At 36.8% G+C, this 17,726-nt stretch overlaps 1 protein-coding gene across 35 annotated transcripts in view; it reads left to right on the top strand.

The window, feature by feature from the left end:
- ACA10 (autoinhibited Ca(2+)-ATPase 10) overlaps window positions 1-17,726 on the top strand; it is a 150,812-nt gene that overhangs the window by 57,693 nt on the left and 75,393 nt on the right. For 16 of the 35 annotated variants that reach the window (XM_082903498.1, XM_082903494.1, XM_082903515.1 and 13 more), the window contains 5 exons: window positions 5,079-5,195; window positions 5,274-5,313; window positions 7,337-7,452; window positions 7,555-7,686; window positions 7,828-7,917. In XM_082903498.1, the coding sequence (XP_082759624.1) occupies window positions 5,079-5,195; window positions 5,274-5,313; window positions 7,337-7,452; window positions 7,555-7,686; window positions 7,828-7,917 (495 nt within the window). Of the gene's footprint in view, window positions 1-548; window positions 2,797-2,882; window positions 2,935-2,988; window positions 3,150-5,078; window positions 5,196-5,273; window positions 5,314-7,336; window positions 7,453-7,554; window positions 7,687-7,827; window positions 7,918-17,726 lie in introns of those variants that run through there. The other 19 variants (XM_082903507.1, XM_082903504.1, XM_082903505.1 and 16 more) reach the window with 7 other exon arrangements.

The raw sequence follows: 17,726 nt of genomic DNA, 5'->3' as shown, positions 1-17,726 counted from the left end.
GAGGAGGTCGGTCAGGCCAGTCTCGAGGATGTGTCTCCCATTCACGGGCTCATCAGTCTAGTGCTGTGGATTCACTTGATGTTACTTCCGCTTCCGTTGGCCAGGCTTCTGATGGTCTCTGTGGCATGACTGCTCCTGAGCTTGAGGATGTTTTGCGTCACTTGCTAGACCGACGGTCTTCTACTGCTCTCAGTATATTTTCCTCGTCGTTTGCCCGCTCAGGTAACTTAGCCTCTTCTCCTCGTGTTTTCCTGTTTCATAAGTCTTTGACCTGGATTATTGATTCTGGTGCCTTAGATCATATGTCTGGATCCTCTGATCTTTTCTCTGCCTATAAGCCCTCTTCAGGTTAGGACAAAGTTAGGATTGCAGATGGTACTGTTTCTTCCATTTCTGGGGAAAAGTTTAGTCAATGTCACTCCTACCATATCTCTATCTTCTGTTCTCCATTGTTCCTAATTTTTCTGTTAACCTGTTATCTTTGAGTCGTATTACTTAGGATTTGAATTGTAGTGTGACGTTTTTTTCCTGATCATTGTCTTTTTCAGGACCTTGTCATGAGGAGGACGATTGGCAGTGGTAGTGCAGAAAATTGTCTCTATTTTCTGGATCAACTGGACAAGCTTGCTCATTTTTCCACCACGAGTCCTACTATTACCGATGATATATGGTTGTGGCATCGGCGTTTGGGGCATTCTTCTTTTTATTTACTTAAGCATTTATTTCCATCTGTTTTTTCACACAATAATGTGTAAATTTCTTTGTGAGTCTTGTCAACTCCAAAAACAACACAGAACTTCTTTTGCTCCTAGTTTTAATAAAAGTTTAGTTCCTTTTTTATTAATACATTCTGATGTCTGGGTCCATCTCGTGTTGTGTCTGTGAAAGGTCATCGCTAGTTTGTTACATTTATTGATGATTTTTCTCGTACTACTTGGGTGTATCTCATGAGAGACAAGAGTGATGTTTTTTCTGTGTTCCGTAATTTTCATAAAATGATTTGTACCCAGTTTGGGGTCATTGTCAAAATATTACGTTCTAATAATGGGGGTAAATACATAGATTCTGGGTTAGGGCAATATTTTTTTACTCATGACATTATCCATTAGACCTCTTGTACTAATACCCCTCAACAAAATGGGGTGGCAGAACGCAAGAATCGCCATCTTCTTGACATGGCTAGGTGCATGTATTTTTCTATGAGTGTGCCTCGGTCCTGTTGGGGCGATGTTGTTCTCACCGTTGTTCATCTTATTAATCGTCTTCCTTCCCAGGTCTTGCAAAATCAAGCTCCCTTTAAAGTCCTAGGTTCCGAGTCCTTGTTTTCTATTCCTCCTAATATATTTGGCTGTGTTTATTTTGTCCACAACCACTCTCCTACTCGTGGAAAGTTGGATCCTCGCTCCCTCAAATGTGTTTTCCTTGGCTACTCTCCTACTAAAAAATCCTTCGCGTAAGTGGTTTGTGTCCATGGATGTCACATTCTTTGAGTCTCAGTCCTATTTCTTGTCCTCTCCGGTGTCATAGTCCTCCCTTAAGGGAGAGCCTTGGTGTGAAGGGATTCTTGTGATTCCTATGGTGGAACCAGTGGTTCTTGCACCACCACCTTCTACTGGGACTACAGAACCCAATGTCACCAAGAATAGGGAAGGACAAGTTTATATTAGGGACAAAGACCGATAGAAAGTTAACTGTATACAAGAGACCACTTCTACTCCTCCACTGCCATCTCCTGCTTCTGATGAGAGTTCAAGTAACTTTGAATCTCTTAAGTCCATTGATCTTGATGTTCCTATTGCCAAGAGAAAGGGTGTGAGATCTTGTACTCAACATCCTCTCTCCAATTTTGTGTCCTACTCTCATTTGTCGTCCTCATATAGAGCGTTTGTGTCAAATATTTCCTCTATTAGCATTCCTAACCATTTCAGGATGCTCTTGCTATCTCTGAGTGGAAACTTGCCATGATTGAGGAAATGAAAGCCTTTAGGAAGAATGGTTCTTGGGAATTGACTGAGTTACCTAAGGGTAAACGACCTGTGGGATGCAAATGGGTGTATACTGTAAAACACAAAGTAGATGGTTCTATTGAGCATTACAAGGCTAGATTTGTGGCAAAATGCTTCACTCAGACTTATGGGGTTGATTATTAGAAGACCTTTGCACTCGTGGCTAAGATGAATTCAGTCAGAGTATTTCTCTCTTTAGCAGCTAATCTAGATTGGCCACTTTATCAGTTTGATGTAAAGAATGCCTTTCTCCATGGTGACCTCGAAGAAGAGGTATACATGGATATTCTTCCTGGTTTTGAGGATTATTAGACAGAAGGCAAAGTATGCAGGTTTCGGAAATCATTATATGGTTTCAAACAATCTCCAAGGGCTTGGTTTGAGAGATTCACTCATGTTATGCTTAAATATGGCTTCAAACAGAGTCAAGCAGATCACACCTTGTTCGTGAAACATTCCTCAAGTGGTAAGACTACGACACTCATTGTTTATGTAGATGACATAGTTCTTACGGGTGATGATAGTGAGGAAATTCCTCTGTTGAAGAAATATTTAGCCAATGAGTTTGAAATCAAAGACTTGGGGAGCTTGAAGTATTTTCTAGGAATTGAAGTTGCTCGCTCCAAGGATGGGATACTTATCTCACAGAGGAAGTATATGCTTGATCTATTGAAGGAAACCGTGATGCTTGGTTGCAAGGTCTGTGACACTCCATTGGAACCTACTCAGAAACTGGGGGATGATGAAGGAAGAGCAGCTGTTGATAAGGGGAGCTATCAACGATTAGTGGGTAAGCTCATTTATCTATCTCACTCCCGTCCTGATATTGTTATTACTGTCAGTGTGGTTAGCTAATTTATGCATGCTCCTCGTCAGATTCACTTCGAGGCTGTCATGAGAATTTTGAGGTACTTGAAATCTACTCCTGGTAAGGGTCTTTATTTTTGAAAGTATGATAATCTTCGTGTGGAAGCCTATACAGATGCTGACTAGGCTGGACCAGTGACTGATAGGAGATCGACTTCAGGATGTTGCACCTTTATTGGCGGCAATCTAGTTACTTGGAGGAGTAAGAAACAGAATGTGGTTGCCAGGTCAAGTGCAGAAGCTGAATTTAGAGCTATGGCACAAGGGCCCTGTTTGGTAGGGTTTATTTCCAGCTTATTTCAGCTTTTAGCTTAATTTAAGTTATTTTGATATGTTTGGTTCAGCTTAATAATACAACTTATAGCTTTTTGTAAGTCAAAAATCAACTTATTCTTTGAGTGGGGGAGGAGAAGCTTAATTTATAAGTCAAAAATCAGCTTATGTGCACAGTTATAAGCTATAAGCTGTTAAGCTATAAGTTATAATCACTTTCCCATAGCTCTACCAAACGAGGCCAAGGAGTGTGAGAACTTTTATGGATAAGTTATTGTTGAGTGATCTAGGTATTGATCAAACAACAAGGTTTTAAAAAGCGGCCGCAACCGTTACGTAACGCCGTTATGTAGCGGTTGTGGTAGTGACTGCCACCCGTTACTGCCGCTTTTGCAGTGTGATTGAGATTCACAGGTGTATTGGCCGTAACGGCTGCTATAGTGGCCGTAACGGTGCCATAATGGCCTATTATGCACCGTTACATAACGGTTCCGAATTGCTTCTTTTGAAAAAAAAAAAGAAAAAGAAGTTGAAAATGAGGGAAGAGAGATAGAGAGAGAATAGGGAAGATGAAAAACATGTTATTGATTTGTTGAAGTTATAAGACTATGCTATTCTATTCAGCTGCTATCACTCAATCATTTTGTTTGTGTATGTCTATCTATATAATGTTTGGTAATAATAATAATAATAATAGGTGTGGTCATTATCTATTTGACTTGATTAATATATATATATATATATATTTAGGCTTTTATTTATTCTCTTACTTTTGTCATTGTTTATCTTATATATAATAGGTAGCGCTTGATTTTTTGTATAATATAAAGTCATTAATTATTAAAATAAAATGTAAAAAACTCAGTTTATAGTGATTTAAAAATATGAAATATATTGGATCAATCTTAAAAATTTATAAAAATTGATCAATATTTATTTTAAAATCCAATAAATATGATAATGGAAAAAAAAATGTGCGTATCGGTAAGTTTTTTTCAAATTGTGAGAAAAATAAAAAAATTCACGGTTCCGGTTATCGTAACCGTTACGCTGCAGCCTTTACACCCCACAGTCGCAACCGTGCCACCACCACCGTTATGGCAACCACAACCGCTTTTCTGAACTTTGTCAAACAGACTCCATGCAGTTATATTGTGATAATAAGGCCGCTATTAGCGTCGCTCACAATCCGGTTCAATATGACCGGACAAAGCATGTTGAGATTGATCGCCACTTCATTAAGGAGAAACTCACTAGTGGCACAATATGTACTTCTTTTGTGCAGTCTGGTGAACAACTTGCTGACATCTTCACCAAAGGAGTTGGGAGTAAGCCATTTTATGATATCTTAGGCAAGCTGGGCATGAGAGATATCTTTGCACCAGCTTGAGAGAGAGTATTAGAATAATATTGGTTGGGTTATTATTTTGTAATTATTCTATGCCTTAGGGCTCCCTTGTAATTATTAATCTTCATTAATATAAATAGGGGATGATATCCTAATCATTCCCTAATCTGGTATTTTTTTGAAATTTATCGGATTAATCTTGTATTTTAAGTAATTAATTAGTGAAGATGGCCACCTAGGTGATTAAGGGCTATAGAATTGGTTAATTCTTTGGTTGTACATCAAGTTTGACGCATGGGTAGCTGATTTGAATTGTTTGTTTGGTAGGTAAATAATTTTATTTATTTGCTTTGTAATTGCTACATTGGCTTAGGCCCATATCTTTATGCTTTCTTTGATAATGGGCTTAACTTTTTGCTTTGGTTGTCTTGCTATATTCTACCAGTGAGGGGAAATCTAATTTTATGTTCACATGTCTTGTATAATTCCATGTCATCTTAACATCTTCCATCATTCCTTGTTCAGTTTGTCTTTATTTGAAGATAACGGTAATGTTTGGACTAACTAAATCCTGTCTTTCTTAGCAAGCGGCACTTGTGTTAAATGCTTCTCGTCGATTTCGATACACATTGGACTTGAAAAAGGAAGAAGAGAAGATGCAAACGATACGAAAGATTAGAGCACATGCTCAAGTCATACGAGTAATGTTATCTCCTGAACTGAAAATTTTATTCCAAGTCAATTTGATCTACTCTCTAATCTGTCTATTGATCTATTAGGCAGCCTACCTTTTCAAAGAAGCTGGGAAAAAAGAAAAAGGTAATTTTGTTTCTGTAATTCATATTAATATTTACACTTTTAACAAAAATAGAGGGGAAATTTTTTGGGTTTGTTTAATTTAAGTTCATACTTGCCTTGTAATATAAGCACAGGGTTCATCAGCTAAAATTTGGTATTTCTGCTTGATTTGCTGTAATACTTTCCCTTTTTGGCTTTCCATAACCTTTTGAGTAGATGAATTCTGACTTTCCCATGGCACTTGAGGCTATTGATATAGTTGTTTCATACTACTCTCTGACATTTACGAGTGCATTAATGCTTTCACACATCCTTTAGCTAGTCATAAACATGTGGATGTCTGTAAGTTTCAAACAGTGGTGTAGCTAGAAATTTTTAGTGGGCTCGTTTAACAGGCTATCATCAATGTTACATTTTTAGTTATACAAAACCTATCAAAATAAATTCTCACATTATACACTGTAATGTCATATATTCCCAATAATATCAACAAAAGTAATTCAAACTTGTCAAAATTGCTTCAACAAAAAACAAGCAAAGACCTACACTTCAATAATTGTCCACATTGAGTTTTCAATTTCTTCATCAAATACATCTTTTTCGATCTATGTATCCAAATAATCACACATTCACTGATCATTATCATTGATTTAAAAAAAAAAAAAAATCTCTTTCCGCAATTGCAATTGTGATTGGTAGAATCAATGACGAAAGTCTCAACTTGGTTTCCTGTCTATAAAAATAGACCCAATCTTTGGTTTTTTTAACTATTCCATTGGTGTCAATTTCTATACAGACCTCAACAAAAAAAAAAAAAAAGAGAAAAAAAAGAAAAACTATATATAGGTAAAAGAAAAAAGAGTTTTCAAATTTCAGCGGGGTCAATTGACCCCACTTAAGTCCTTGTAGCTCTGCCCATGTCTGTATGTTGTCTCTTATTATCTTTTATTATCATATTATTTTTTTGGCTACTTTATGACTTTTACCAGCTCATTAACGCTTTTACACATCCTTTAGTTAGTCATACCAACATGGTAATCGTGAACACCTGTAAGTTGTGCCATTTTCTTTTACTGAAGTATTGTTTGAAAACATTGGTTTTAAACCTAGTATGTTTTTTGTGAGCCTTAAAGGAGGCTTGTAGTTGATGGTCAATCTGGTACAGTTGAATAGTCAATCACATGGTAGGAACTATGTTACCAGAAAACGCTAATACCCTAGCGAATTACGTATTGGTACGCATGTTCCGAAACATGGTACTCTTCCTTTCCGAAACAGTAAATTTAGTGTTCCAAAGTGATCCCAAAAGTTTTTTTCAATACATGTCCTTAAATGTTACCTTAAGAGGAAAAAATTCAAATATAACGAACTAAAATCTAAGGTGGGTTAAGTTTTGACAAAACAAAAAATCAACAAATGGGTCATAATGCTCATAGAAAATATTACATTTTATTGAAAATCTAATAGTTAAAAAAAAAATTACTCTAGAAGTATCTTAAATTTTTAAGTATAATATATACAAGCCTACCCCTATCGAATCATATTTTAGAACATGTGGCGTATCACGTTCCCGTTCTCGTTCTATGTACCGAAACAATTCACGTTCCAGGTAACATAGGGTAGGAAAATAAATATCATTCTAATGGAATTCTATTGCTAGTATGAATACACAAAAGAAAATATCCTCTTTTTCAGCTAATTTTTCATTGACATACAATTGTTATTGCAATAGTATTATGTGGTGTACAAGATGTTGTGGAAATATTTTGATAGAAAGCAACTGGAGTCGTTTTGGTTCAGTGTTAGGACTCTTGTGGCAAATCTTTTGAATGTATGTTTTTGACCTGAATTTTAGATTTAGCAAGATGCAATGCCATGGCAATTTCTTGGTCATGCTTATTCTCATTAATCATGTACATCTTGATTATCATTTTTAAAATTATTCTCTTAAAAGTTTGCTGTTGCAGAGCTCTGGACCATGCTTTCCTTATAGTTATTAAAGCTGAAGTTGTTACTTGTCTTCATTGATTCCCATTTCTCTTAGTTTCAGCAAGCCCAAAATTACCTACAACATCGGCTGGTGATTATGGTTTGGGCCAAGAGCAACTTGCTTCAATGACAAGGGATCATGATTTTTCTGCTTTGGAGCAATGTGGAGGGGCAAGTCTATTAGCAGCACATCGTTTTCTTTCATTTTTATTTAGTGTCAGATAGTTTCCTACCTTTCTTTTGGATATCTGAATGTTTGTGCTACCACATCAGGTTAAAGGATTGGCTGATATGTTAAAAACAAATGTAGAGAAGGGAATACATGGAGATGATGATGACTTATTGAAGCGAAAAAATGCATTTGGATCCAACACATATCCCCGAAAAAAAGGACGGAGTTTTTTGGTATACGATGCAAAGTTTTCCACTTATGGTCATTTTTTCATTCTTGCTGATTTTTCTGGGAAAGATATGTTTTGTTTTTTGTTTTTGGTTGTGGAAATGGAAAAGGTGCTGCCATATATTATTTCTGTGCCTGTCTTGCAGAACTTTCTTTGGGATGCTTGCCGAGATACAACCCTGATCATTTTGATTGTAGCTGCAGCTGCTTCTTTGGGGCTAGGTATAAAGTCAGAGGTGAGCATAGGGTGGGGCTTATCTTTAAATAAATCATTTGAAGACTTGAAATTGTAGTAGAATCTTTTTAGCATCATACTGTTTAAATTATTGATATATCGAGTTGGACACACCCCCTATATTACGTTGCCTTAAACTTGGACTTACTTTTTGAGCTGGATAAAGTTTGTTCAACAAAACTACCTAATTGAGAACTCAAGGAAATCATAAGGAATTTAAGTAATTATTGTGTAGAGATTATATAATTCTGTGTTAATTCTTACCATTAATGCAATATGTACTCAAGGAAATCATAAGGAATTTAAATAATTATTGTGTAGAGATTATATAATTCTGTGTTAATTCTTACCATTAGTGTAACATTTACGAAGGGATTGGATTCAGAAACATCCATTTATTCACAGAACGAGGCATGTTCATTTGCCATTTTCATTTTCAGGGATTTATTTTTAGTTTCACTATAAATTTGTAGTATAGCAATCAGATGAAAAGGTAACTGATTGTTAAATGTTTTCCTTCTACAGTGAACCAATATATATGCGTATTTATATTTTGTAGGTTCTTTTAATTGGAAGAATATTTTGTAGGATCTTTTGCAAGGAGTTGATATGGTTTTGTTTAAAACAATATGGAGCACATAGAACTGAACTTATGGTCTATTTTCTTCTCTAATTCACTGTGTAATTGTAAAGGAAAATGACGGTGGTTTATGTTGAATGGAAAAGACAGCAGTGTATGTTGAACGTTATCTATTCTTAGTTGTCTGAATTGGGTTTTAAGCCTTGAGACTGACAAATAGGAATGCAGTTGCTACAAATTTGTAGTGATTGCCTAATTACATGTGCTGTATGTTTTAGATTGTTTAGTATATATAGATAATCTAAAATGAATAAATTAAACTGAACTTGCTGTATGTTTTGTCCATCTTTTCAGGAAAGTGTTAACTGAGTCAGTGGCAGACCCAATATCTAGTTTAGAGGGGGTAAATTATATACAATTTAAAATTAACTACAAAATTTATTTGATCACATTCTTACAAAAGTTTTGTACACATGTTATATTACATATTCGCTTTTATAAGCATAAAAATTAAACATTATCAGTAAATTTGCAAATAAAATTTTCAATCAATAGACATTTACAAAATAGAAGGATTATAAAGTACTTTTACATGTACAAAATAAAAAGAGAAAAAAATGGTAACATATAAATACTTTTCATAGTCACATTTCTATATTGGCCTTATTTTTCTTATGGGCAATTCAATTGAATTAAAAAATTTAAATATAAGTGCATTTGATTCCAGGTAGCCTTTTAAGACTTGGAATTTTTTTTCCTTGTCCTAAATGGTAGGGTTTGTGGCGTGGTTGGATGTGTCTTTTTGATGTATCTTGATGGAATGACACATTTTTGGGGGGGTTCATTGGTCAAAAGTTCGTATCTATAGGGGGATACAACATTAGGTCCATGGATTAATCATTTTTGGTGATAAGGTCGCATGTGGGTAAGTCTCCAGAAAAAGTCATTGGTGTTGGAAAATTGGCTGGAAAGTCACCGGTGTCCACTAGTTGATGGTGACCTATGAAGCACCAAGACTGCAAAACAAGTGCCGTAGCCATGTTGGACACACCAACATAGCGGGGACACGTATGAGACACTTCACATGGCGTATCCCCTTATTTAATTAATTTATTTTCAGGAGATACGCCAGGGACACTTCGGGAGCATACTAGGGACATACCAACTTGTCTTTTCCCCCATTTCTTTAGTGCTTTTGATGAATGTTGGATGTTGAATGTTTATTATTTTTTTCTTAGATTTAAATACTTAATCAATCATCCAAAAAAAAAAAAGATATAAACTGTAAGTGTTAGTTTGAAAGTTCTTTTTCTTTTCTTTTATTTAAGAAAAAAAAATTTGAATTAGAGTTAGTTTTTGTTAATGTTGATTATTTGTGGATGCAATATTAATCTAGATAGTAAATAAAAATATATGAAAATATATTTTATTGTTGTATTCCTGCCGTGTCCGTTTCGCCATTTGTTTGAAATCACCATGTCCACATCCTCATCCATATCCATGTTCGTGTGCAGGTAGCTGGTGACAGTGAAGTAGATAGATAGGTGACATTGGACATATAGGTGAATAGATAGGTGATACGTTTACGCAGTGTTTTTTAAGGCGAAAAGTGAACCGAGGCGACAAGGTCTCTTAACGCCTAAGCGCGAGGCGAGGCGAGGGCTTCATCGAATCGAGGCGACCACAAACGATATTTTTTTAAAATAAATAGTATAGACAAAAATATAAATATTTTCAAGAACCATCATGCATTTATCATTCCAAATACTAAATATCCATAAACAACAGAAAATATCCAACAATGACAAATATAATCCAACAATCCAAAGGCTCTAAAAATCATCTACATCAAGCAAATGAACTTCTTCTTCATTCTCATTGGCTTCATCATATCCCTCCGCATCTTCTTCCTCTCCCTCATCTGAAATTGACTCTTCCTCATCAATAAGTTGTAATCTAGGTCTAGCTGCTAATTTTGAAGTTGAACGACCCCTTTCTATTGCCCTTGTTGATCTAGTTCTTTGGCTACTTTCCTCAACTCCAGCAGCTCTAGCAACATCATCCCATGTCAAAGTATCATCCTCAAAGACAAGTTCCTCCTCCATCGTCCCAACCAACCACTTGTTACTTTCATCAATATCTGTCAAAGCGATGGGACCAATCGTGTCAAGGGAATTGTATCGACGTCTCAATGCTCTATTATACTTGACAAATACCAAGTCATTCAGACGTTTTTGAGCTAACCTATTTCTTTTTTGGTGTGAATCTGCAAAAATTCAAACCCAATAAAAATATTCAAATTTATTAAATCTAGGTATTAATAAATTTATAGGTGTTCATATTCACTACATTTAAAAATAGGTACTCACATGTTCAAACACACTCCAATTCCGCTCACATCCAGATGAACTACAAGTTAGACTAAGAATTTTGATGGCAAATGTTTGCAAATGTGGCGTTTCAGAACCATATGCACTCCACCAATCAGCTTTTGATTATAACTAATTAATTGAAAAAAATATTTAAAATATAAAAAATTAACTAAAATTACTTAAGTATAAAATATAGATCACCTGGTGCCCTTGTAGTTCTTTGTCTAATGGCCAAAGCCATCCCAAAGACACCTTCAGCTTTCTTATAGGTAGTCAACTCTGCGCAAACTTTATCTTGTGTCTCATTGTTTGGGACCAACCTTTGTATGCATTTATACAAGCCTGACATGACTTCCTTATCTTTTTCAATATTCGGATTTGCGTAAAAATACTCTGGGTTTAAATAATACCCAGCTACATGCAAAGGCCTATGCAATTGAACATTCCATCTTTTGTCAATTATTTCAAAAAACTTGTAAAAAATCAATGTATAAAGAGAACAATACAGAGAGAATAAATGTATCTGATGATCTTATTATTGATTGATATATTGATATATATTACAATGATTCATGATTCCTATATATAGAAGAGGGTGAGTGTGAGTAGGTGAGGAGTAGGTGAGGAGTAGGTGGAGAGTAGAATCAATGTATAAAGAGAACAATACAGAGAGAATAAATGTATCTGATGATCTTATTATTGATTGATATATTGATATATATTACAATGATTCATGATTCCTATATATAGAAGAGGGTGAGTGTGAGTAGGTGAGGAGTAGGTGAGGAGTAGGTGGAGAGTAGGTGAGTGTGTAGTAGGTGGTAGTGGTAGGTGTGTAGTAGGTGAATTTTAACAGCCCCCCGCAAACTCAAGGCGGATAGGAACTAACCAACTTGAGTTTGGAGAGAGTAACAAAACAAGAAAATACATAAAAATAAAAGAGGATGGGAGACACTGTATGGTCGTGTCAGACCATTGGTGAAGACACTGGATAGTGGTGTCATAACGTTATAGAGGACACTGTATGGGGGTGTCATAACGTTGTAGAGGACACTGTATGGGGGTGTCATAACGTTGTAGAGGACACTGTATGGTGGTGTCATAACGGTGTAGAGGACACTGGATGGCGGTGTCAGACCGATGTAGAAGACAGTTTATGGGGTCATGTCGAACCGTTGTAGCAGACAATGTTGTGACAGTTGTTGTGACAGTTTACGGAGTCTTGCTGGACCCTTGTAGAAACTAACCGGAATCAATGTCGGGACAGTTTACAGAGTCTTGTCGGACCCATGAAGGAGCTAACCGGAATCAATGTCGGGACAGTTTACAGAGTCTTGTCGGACCCTTAAAAAGTCGCACCCTCAAAAGGTGTGCCCAATCTTTCAAAAGGCGTGCCATCAAAAGGCGTGCCCAATCCATAAAAAGGCGTGCCATCAAAAGGCGTGCCCAATCCATAAAAAGGCGTGCCATCAAAAGGCGTGCCCATGTTTTCAAAAAGCGTGCCATCAAAAGGCGTGCCCAATCCATAAAAAGGCGTGCCATCAAAAGGTGCGCCAGACACGCGGCGATGCACGTGATCGACAGAACGCGTGTCGGCCTCTTTGTCATGGTCTTTATAAACCGAAGCGGAGGCTGAGGCTTGGAAGCAGAGACAAAAACCTGCTAGAAAATCTCTGAAAAACTCTTCGTTTTCTGAGAGAGATTTCTGAGAGAGATACTCTGTAACACTCTGTTTTCTGAGAGAGATTTCTGAGAGAGACACTCTGTAACACTCTGTTGTCCAGAAAATGGCTTCGTCTTCCCGTGGTCTGCTCACTTTCTTTTCAGACCTTAACGAGTCAACAAGAGAGATAACTGGTGCGGGGGCCAGTGAACCTCAACCAAGCGCCCCAGGGTTTGCTCCGTTGAACTTTCCTATGCGGTCTGTGGAGCAAAAAATGGCAGTGCAAACTGACATTGAAGCCAATCAGTATACTTTGAAGTCCTGTGTGGAGATGATGACGGCAGTCACAAACTTGTCGCACCGGCTGCAGAGTAGGACAAATGAGGTGCAGCATTTAAACGGCCAACTGGCTCTGCTCTAGCGCATGTATAAGGATGCGCGAGCAGAGATAAGTGTGCTGAAGCGGAAGGCTACCGTGATGTTCCGATTTGGAGGTCCACCATATGCTGTAGTGCAGGAGCAGGGTGGAGTGAACGCGCTCGGTGGAGTGGGAAACACGGAGGCAACACCGTCAAGAACCGCCCAGGACGGAGGCAAGAAGAAGAGACCGGTAGCAGAGTAGAGGAAAAATTCCGCCTGTGGATGTGGTTGTTGTGGGTTGTTTGTTTGTTTGTTTGTTTTTTTTTTTTTTTTTTTTTTTTGTAATGAAAAGATGTTGGTTAGGCAGGAGCCCATGGTTTTCAAAATACAATGGTGGTTTGTGTTGTTGTTTGGTTTAAGAATAAAAATAAAATAAAATAAAACAATGGATAAAGAAAAAAAAATATATATATATATATTTGTGGATGGGCATATGAAAAACATCGGTGTAATTTTTATTTTATTTTTTTATTTTTATTTTTATTTTTTTTTTGGTGGAATATAAAAAATAATAATAAGATAATAGAAAAAGGGTGATGCTCACTAACGAGTTGTAGAATAATAAAATAGGGATGAAAAAAGAAAGATAGAAAAAATAAAATAAAGTAAAAGTAGGAATAAATAAAATATATTATAATAAAAAAATAATAAAAGAAAAGTGAAAGAACGTGGGTGGAACCAGCACATGGTGTTACTTGATCCATGCATACCAATGCTTATTTTGTTTTTGCTTACAAAACCAGCTGGATAGATAATGGCCAATATAATATATCATACTATAATAAGATAATATATTATAATAGAACATGCAGCCCACAGAACTTAGAAACCACCACCAGTATTTCCAAAAAAGTGAATTAACCACAACGTGAGCGGCGGGAAAGCTGGATCCACGTGCAACACCAACTTCCTCCACAGTAAGGGCCAAGACATAATCAAGCTTGTTTTGGATCTCATCAAGCAGACCATACCTAGCCCATGTGTGTGTGTCTGTCTTTCTCCCTGAATGTCAATACAGAGAGAGAGAGTGTGCGAGATGAAGACGATGTTGTCGTCGGAGACCATGGACATCCCAGATGGGGTGAAGATCAAAGTGAAGGTGAAGATGATCGAAGTGGAGGGACCTAGAGGGAAGCTGACTCGCAATTTCAAGCATCTGAACTTGGATTTCCAGCTGATCACAGATGAGGAAACAGGGAAGAAGAAGAGTCCGCCGAGTGTTTGGAGGAGCCAGAGGGTCCATAGGCGGCCTCTCATGCCGAAGAATCTGGCGGAGTAGTCGGAAGCGAAGCCGCCGAAGGGGCGGGCGATGAGGTTGGCCATGCCGAAGGTGGCTGCGATGGTGCTGGCAGTGTGTGTATGTCCAGCCGTTGATCAGAGTGAAGGGACTGCAGCGACGGGTTAAGATCAACAGTGAGAGGAGGGGCAGTGGTGGTGGACTCGAATAAATTTCAAGGTATGTGTAGAAAATTCTAGTGGATTAGGTTGAGGTCCAGCGGGCGGCTAAGGTGAGGTTGCCGCCCGCCGGGGAAGCGAAACTATTAGGCTCTAAACCTGCTCTGATACCATGTAAAAAATCAATGTATAAAGAGAACAATACAGAGAGAATAAATGTATCTGATGATCTTATTATTGATTGATATATTGATATATATTACAATGATTCATGATTCCTATATATAGAAGAGGGTGAGTGTGAGTAGGTGAGGAGTAGGTGAGGAGTAGGTGGAGAGTAGGTGAGTGTGTAGTAGGTGGTAGTGGTAGGTGTGTAGTAGGTGAATTTTAACAAAACTCCTTGTACTTCTCTTCATTTCCATTAAATGATTTTGCAATGGCTTCTTTAGCCCTATCCATTGCCTCATAAATATATCCCATGGGAGGCTTTCTCTCACCATCAACCAATTGCAGCACATGAACAAGAGGACTTGATATTTTGAGGGCATAAAGAAAAGTGTTCCAAAAAGAAGGTATTAATATGACTTGTGCTGTCTTTTTACCCTGTGGTTCCTTCCCCATTTGCTTGTGGTCCATTTCTCTGAAGTGAACATCTTCTTCAAGTTAGTTTGTTGTTGATGAATCCTTGATAAAGTTAGAAAAGCAGTTGCAAATCGAGTTTTTGCTGGCTTGATCAAATCCTTGTACTGGGTAAATTGCCTCATCATATTCAACAAACCAGAGCGGTTGCCTTTTCAAATGTCTTGTTAAAGTTGGGAATTTTGAAAATGTCCTCCAACATCAAGTCCAATCAATGAGCTGCACATGGTGTCCAATACAAATGTGGCTGCTTTGCCTTCAAAAACTTCCCTATTACCAGTTAATAAAAAAAAAAGAACGAGTTTTTAATATGAGAATTGCATATTCATATTGTAAGTAAGTACTAAGTAAATGTATACTACTAAGTTACTAACCGGCCAACACATTTGATGAGGCACTATCTGGAATAACTTGAACCACGTTGGCTTCACCAATACGCTCCACAAAATTGTCAAGCAATTCAAACATCTTATTTGCATCCTTGGATAAGCTAGAAGCATCAACGGATTCAATAAACATTGATCCTCTTGGGCAATTAATCAAAAAATTAATTAATGTCCTGTTTCTTTTGTCCTTCCACCCATCGGCCATTAAAGAGCATTCATATGTTACCTAATCTTTTTTATGATCCTCCATGGTCTTATTAGTGTGGTCTACCTCTTTCTGCAAATAAGGAACCCGCACCTCATGGTAGCTTGGTGGTTTCATGCCAGGATCATATTGCCCAAAAGCTTCAACCATTGGCCCAAAACTATTATAGTTCACAACATTGAAAGGTATACCCGTATCATACATCCACCTTGAAAACCAAACAAGAGCCCGATCTCTCAACACCTTCTTGCTAGGTTCATTATCATCAATTCTTGTTTGCTACTCCTTGGCTTTACGATTTTGCACCGCAACTTCCGGATCAGGGGTGAAGTACACATCCATGGGTCCCTTTTGCTTTGGTTGTTTGGAAGCAACATATTTGGAGGAGCTACTTCCTTGGTCTCGATGGGTAGAACCTTGAGTAGGAACAAGCCTTTTACCATGTTGATTTATCTCAAGAATTTCATCATCATCATCTTCATCATTATCCATCTCATCAAAATCAGGAACGATCCTCAATTGGACCTTTGATTGATTTTTTTGAGACATAGTCTGTAATCTCATCTTTGACATGAGATGGACATTTTTTATAAGCAACAACATTTTTATAACCACCAGCAAGATGTTGCTTGACTCGGTAAACACCGCCATTCATTTTTTTGTCATAAAAGTTGCAAATGAACTTGGAAAGGTTTTGGGGATTTACCATCCGTGCATATTGCCATGCCGGATCTTTTTTACTTTCACTCGACTTCGACATCTAATTCTAACCAACCAAGCAATTCAATGTTACGAAACGAAGAAACAATTATAGTGCAAAGAAATAAACAATTTCAGCATAAAGAAATTAAAGAACAACATATTTTTAGCAGCAAAATAATTGAAATTTTTCAGCAAAATTAATTGAAATTTTTTCAGCAAAATAATTATATAATTAACATAAACAAAATAATTGTAAAATAACACAACAAACTAATTAAACAATTGTAAAATCAATTTAGTAAAATTAATTTAAAAAAATTTCAGCAAAATAAATAAGAAGAGAAACAAAAACAAGAACCAGGAGAGAAGAAAAAAATAGAAAAGAGAAAAAGGACTGCCTACAGAAACAGAGTAGAGTTCTTCAAAGCAGAGTTGAAAAAAAAAAGATGAAGAAAGCAAGACAAAAAGAAGACGAAGACGCAGCAGCAGGAGAAGAAAGGAAGAAGAAGTAGGTACTCATCTCTAATAACCGACTGGAACGATGTCCCAAGAAGGAAGAAGAAGACGTAGGTAATCAGTGAGGTTGTTCGAAGCAAATGTTGACTGGAACAAAATCGACTTAGGGTTTCGACTTCTTATTTAGTAGAAAGCAATTATAAAGTGCAACGCATGTCCACAAATAGCACAAAAGTCATCCAAATGAAGGGCCCAGATCTTTCAAACTGAAATCAGACAAAAATTGGTGAAGGTTCGCTTTGCATCGCCTCTCGCTTTGTCACCTAAGCCTTGCTTCATGCGCTTCAACTTCGCCTCACCATTTCACCTCTCCTCAGTGAGTATGAAGCGCTACATCGTCGCATCGCCTCGCCTCACTTAGCGCTTAGGCGAGCGCTTAGTCGCGCCTCTGATAACACTGCGTTTAAGGATAGGTGACATTTGGACAAATAGGTGACAATTGTACAAATTGGCATAGTTGTCAAGTTAGGATTCGAATTGTGAATCAAAATAGCCTTGTTTTGAATTGCGAATCGAATTGACTCATGAATCGTAAAGATTCGGTCACTTTCTTAAAAATTATTTAGAAAAATATATCTACACACACTTAGATGTTAACTATATCTTGTAAATATAAAAATAGATTTAAATAAACAAAAATGTCGTTTTAAATGATGATTACATTGTTTAATAGGTAAAAAGTTATCACAGGTTTCTTTTTTTAGATTTTTCTTATTAACCATTCTTAATATCAGAAGTAAACAAAAACAAACTCTCAACTTTTGAGTAACAATAACTTAACAACAATGTTGATATTTGGACAATAAACATAAACATACCTTAAACACTTTGAGAAGACATATTATGATTTTTTTTAAAGGAAAAAATGAAAAGAAATGGTTAAAAACATGTATGGTCTAATTGAATTTGATTGGATCCTATTAAAAATTCCC

This window comes from Camellia sinensis, chromosome 13, assembly GCF_055761805.1.
Source record: "Camellia sinensis isolate YWXY chromosome 13, ASM5576180v1, whole genome shotgun sequence".
In the NCBI taxonomy this organism is placed as follows: Eukaryota; Viridiplantae; Streptophyta; class Magnoliopsida; order Ericales; family Theaceae; genus Camellia; species Camellia sinensis.
Note: the sequence above shows the minus strand (reverse complement) of the source record. Positions and strands in the feature narration are given on the sequence as shown.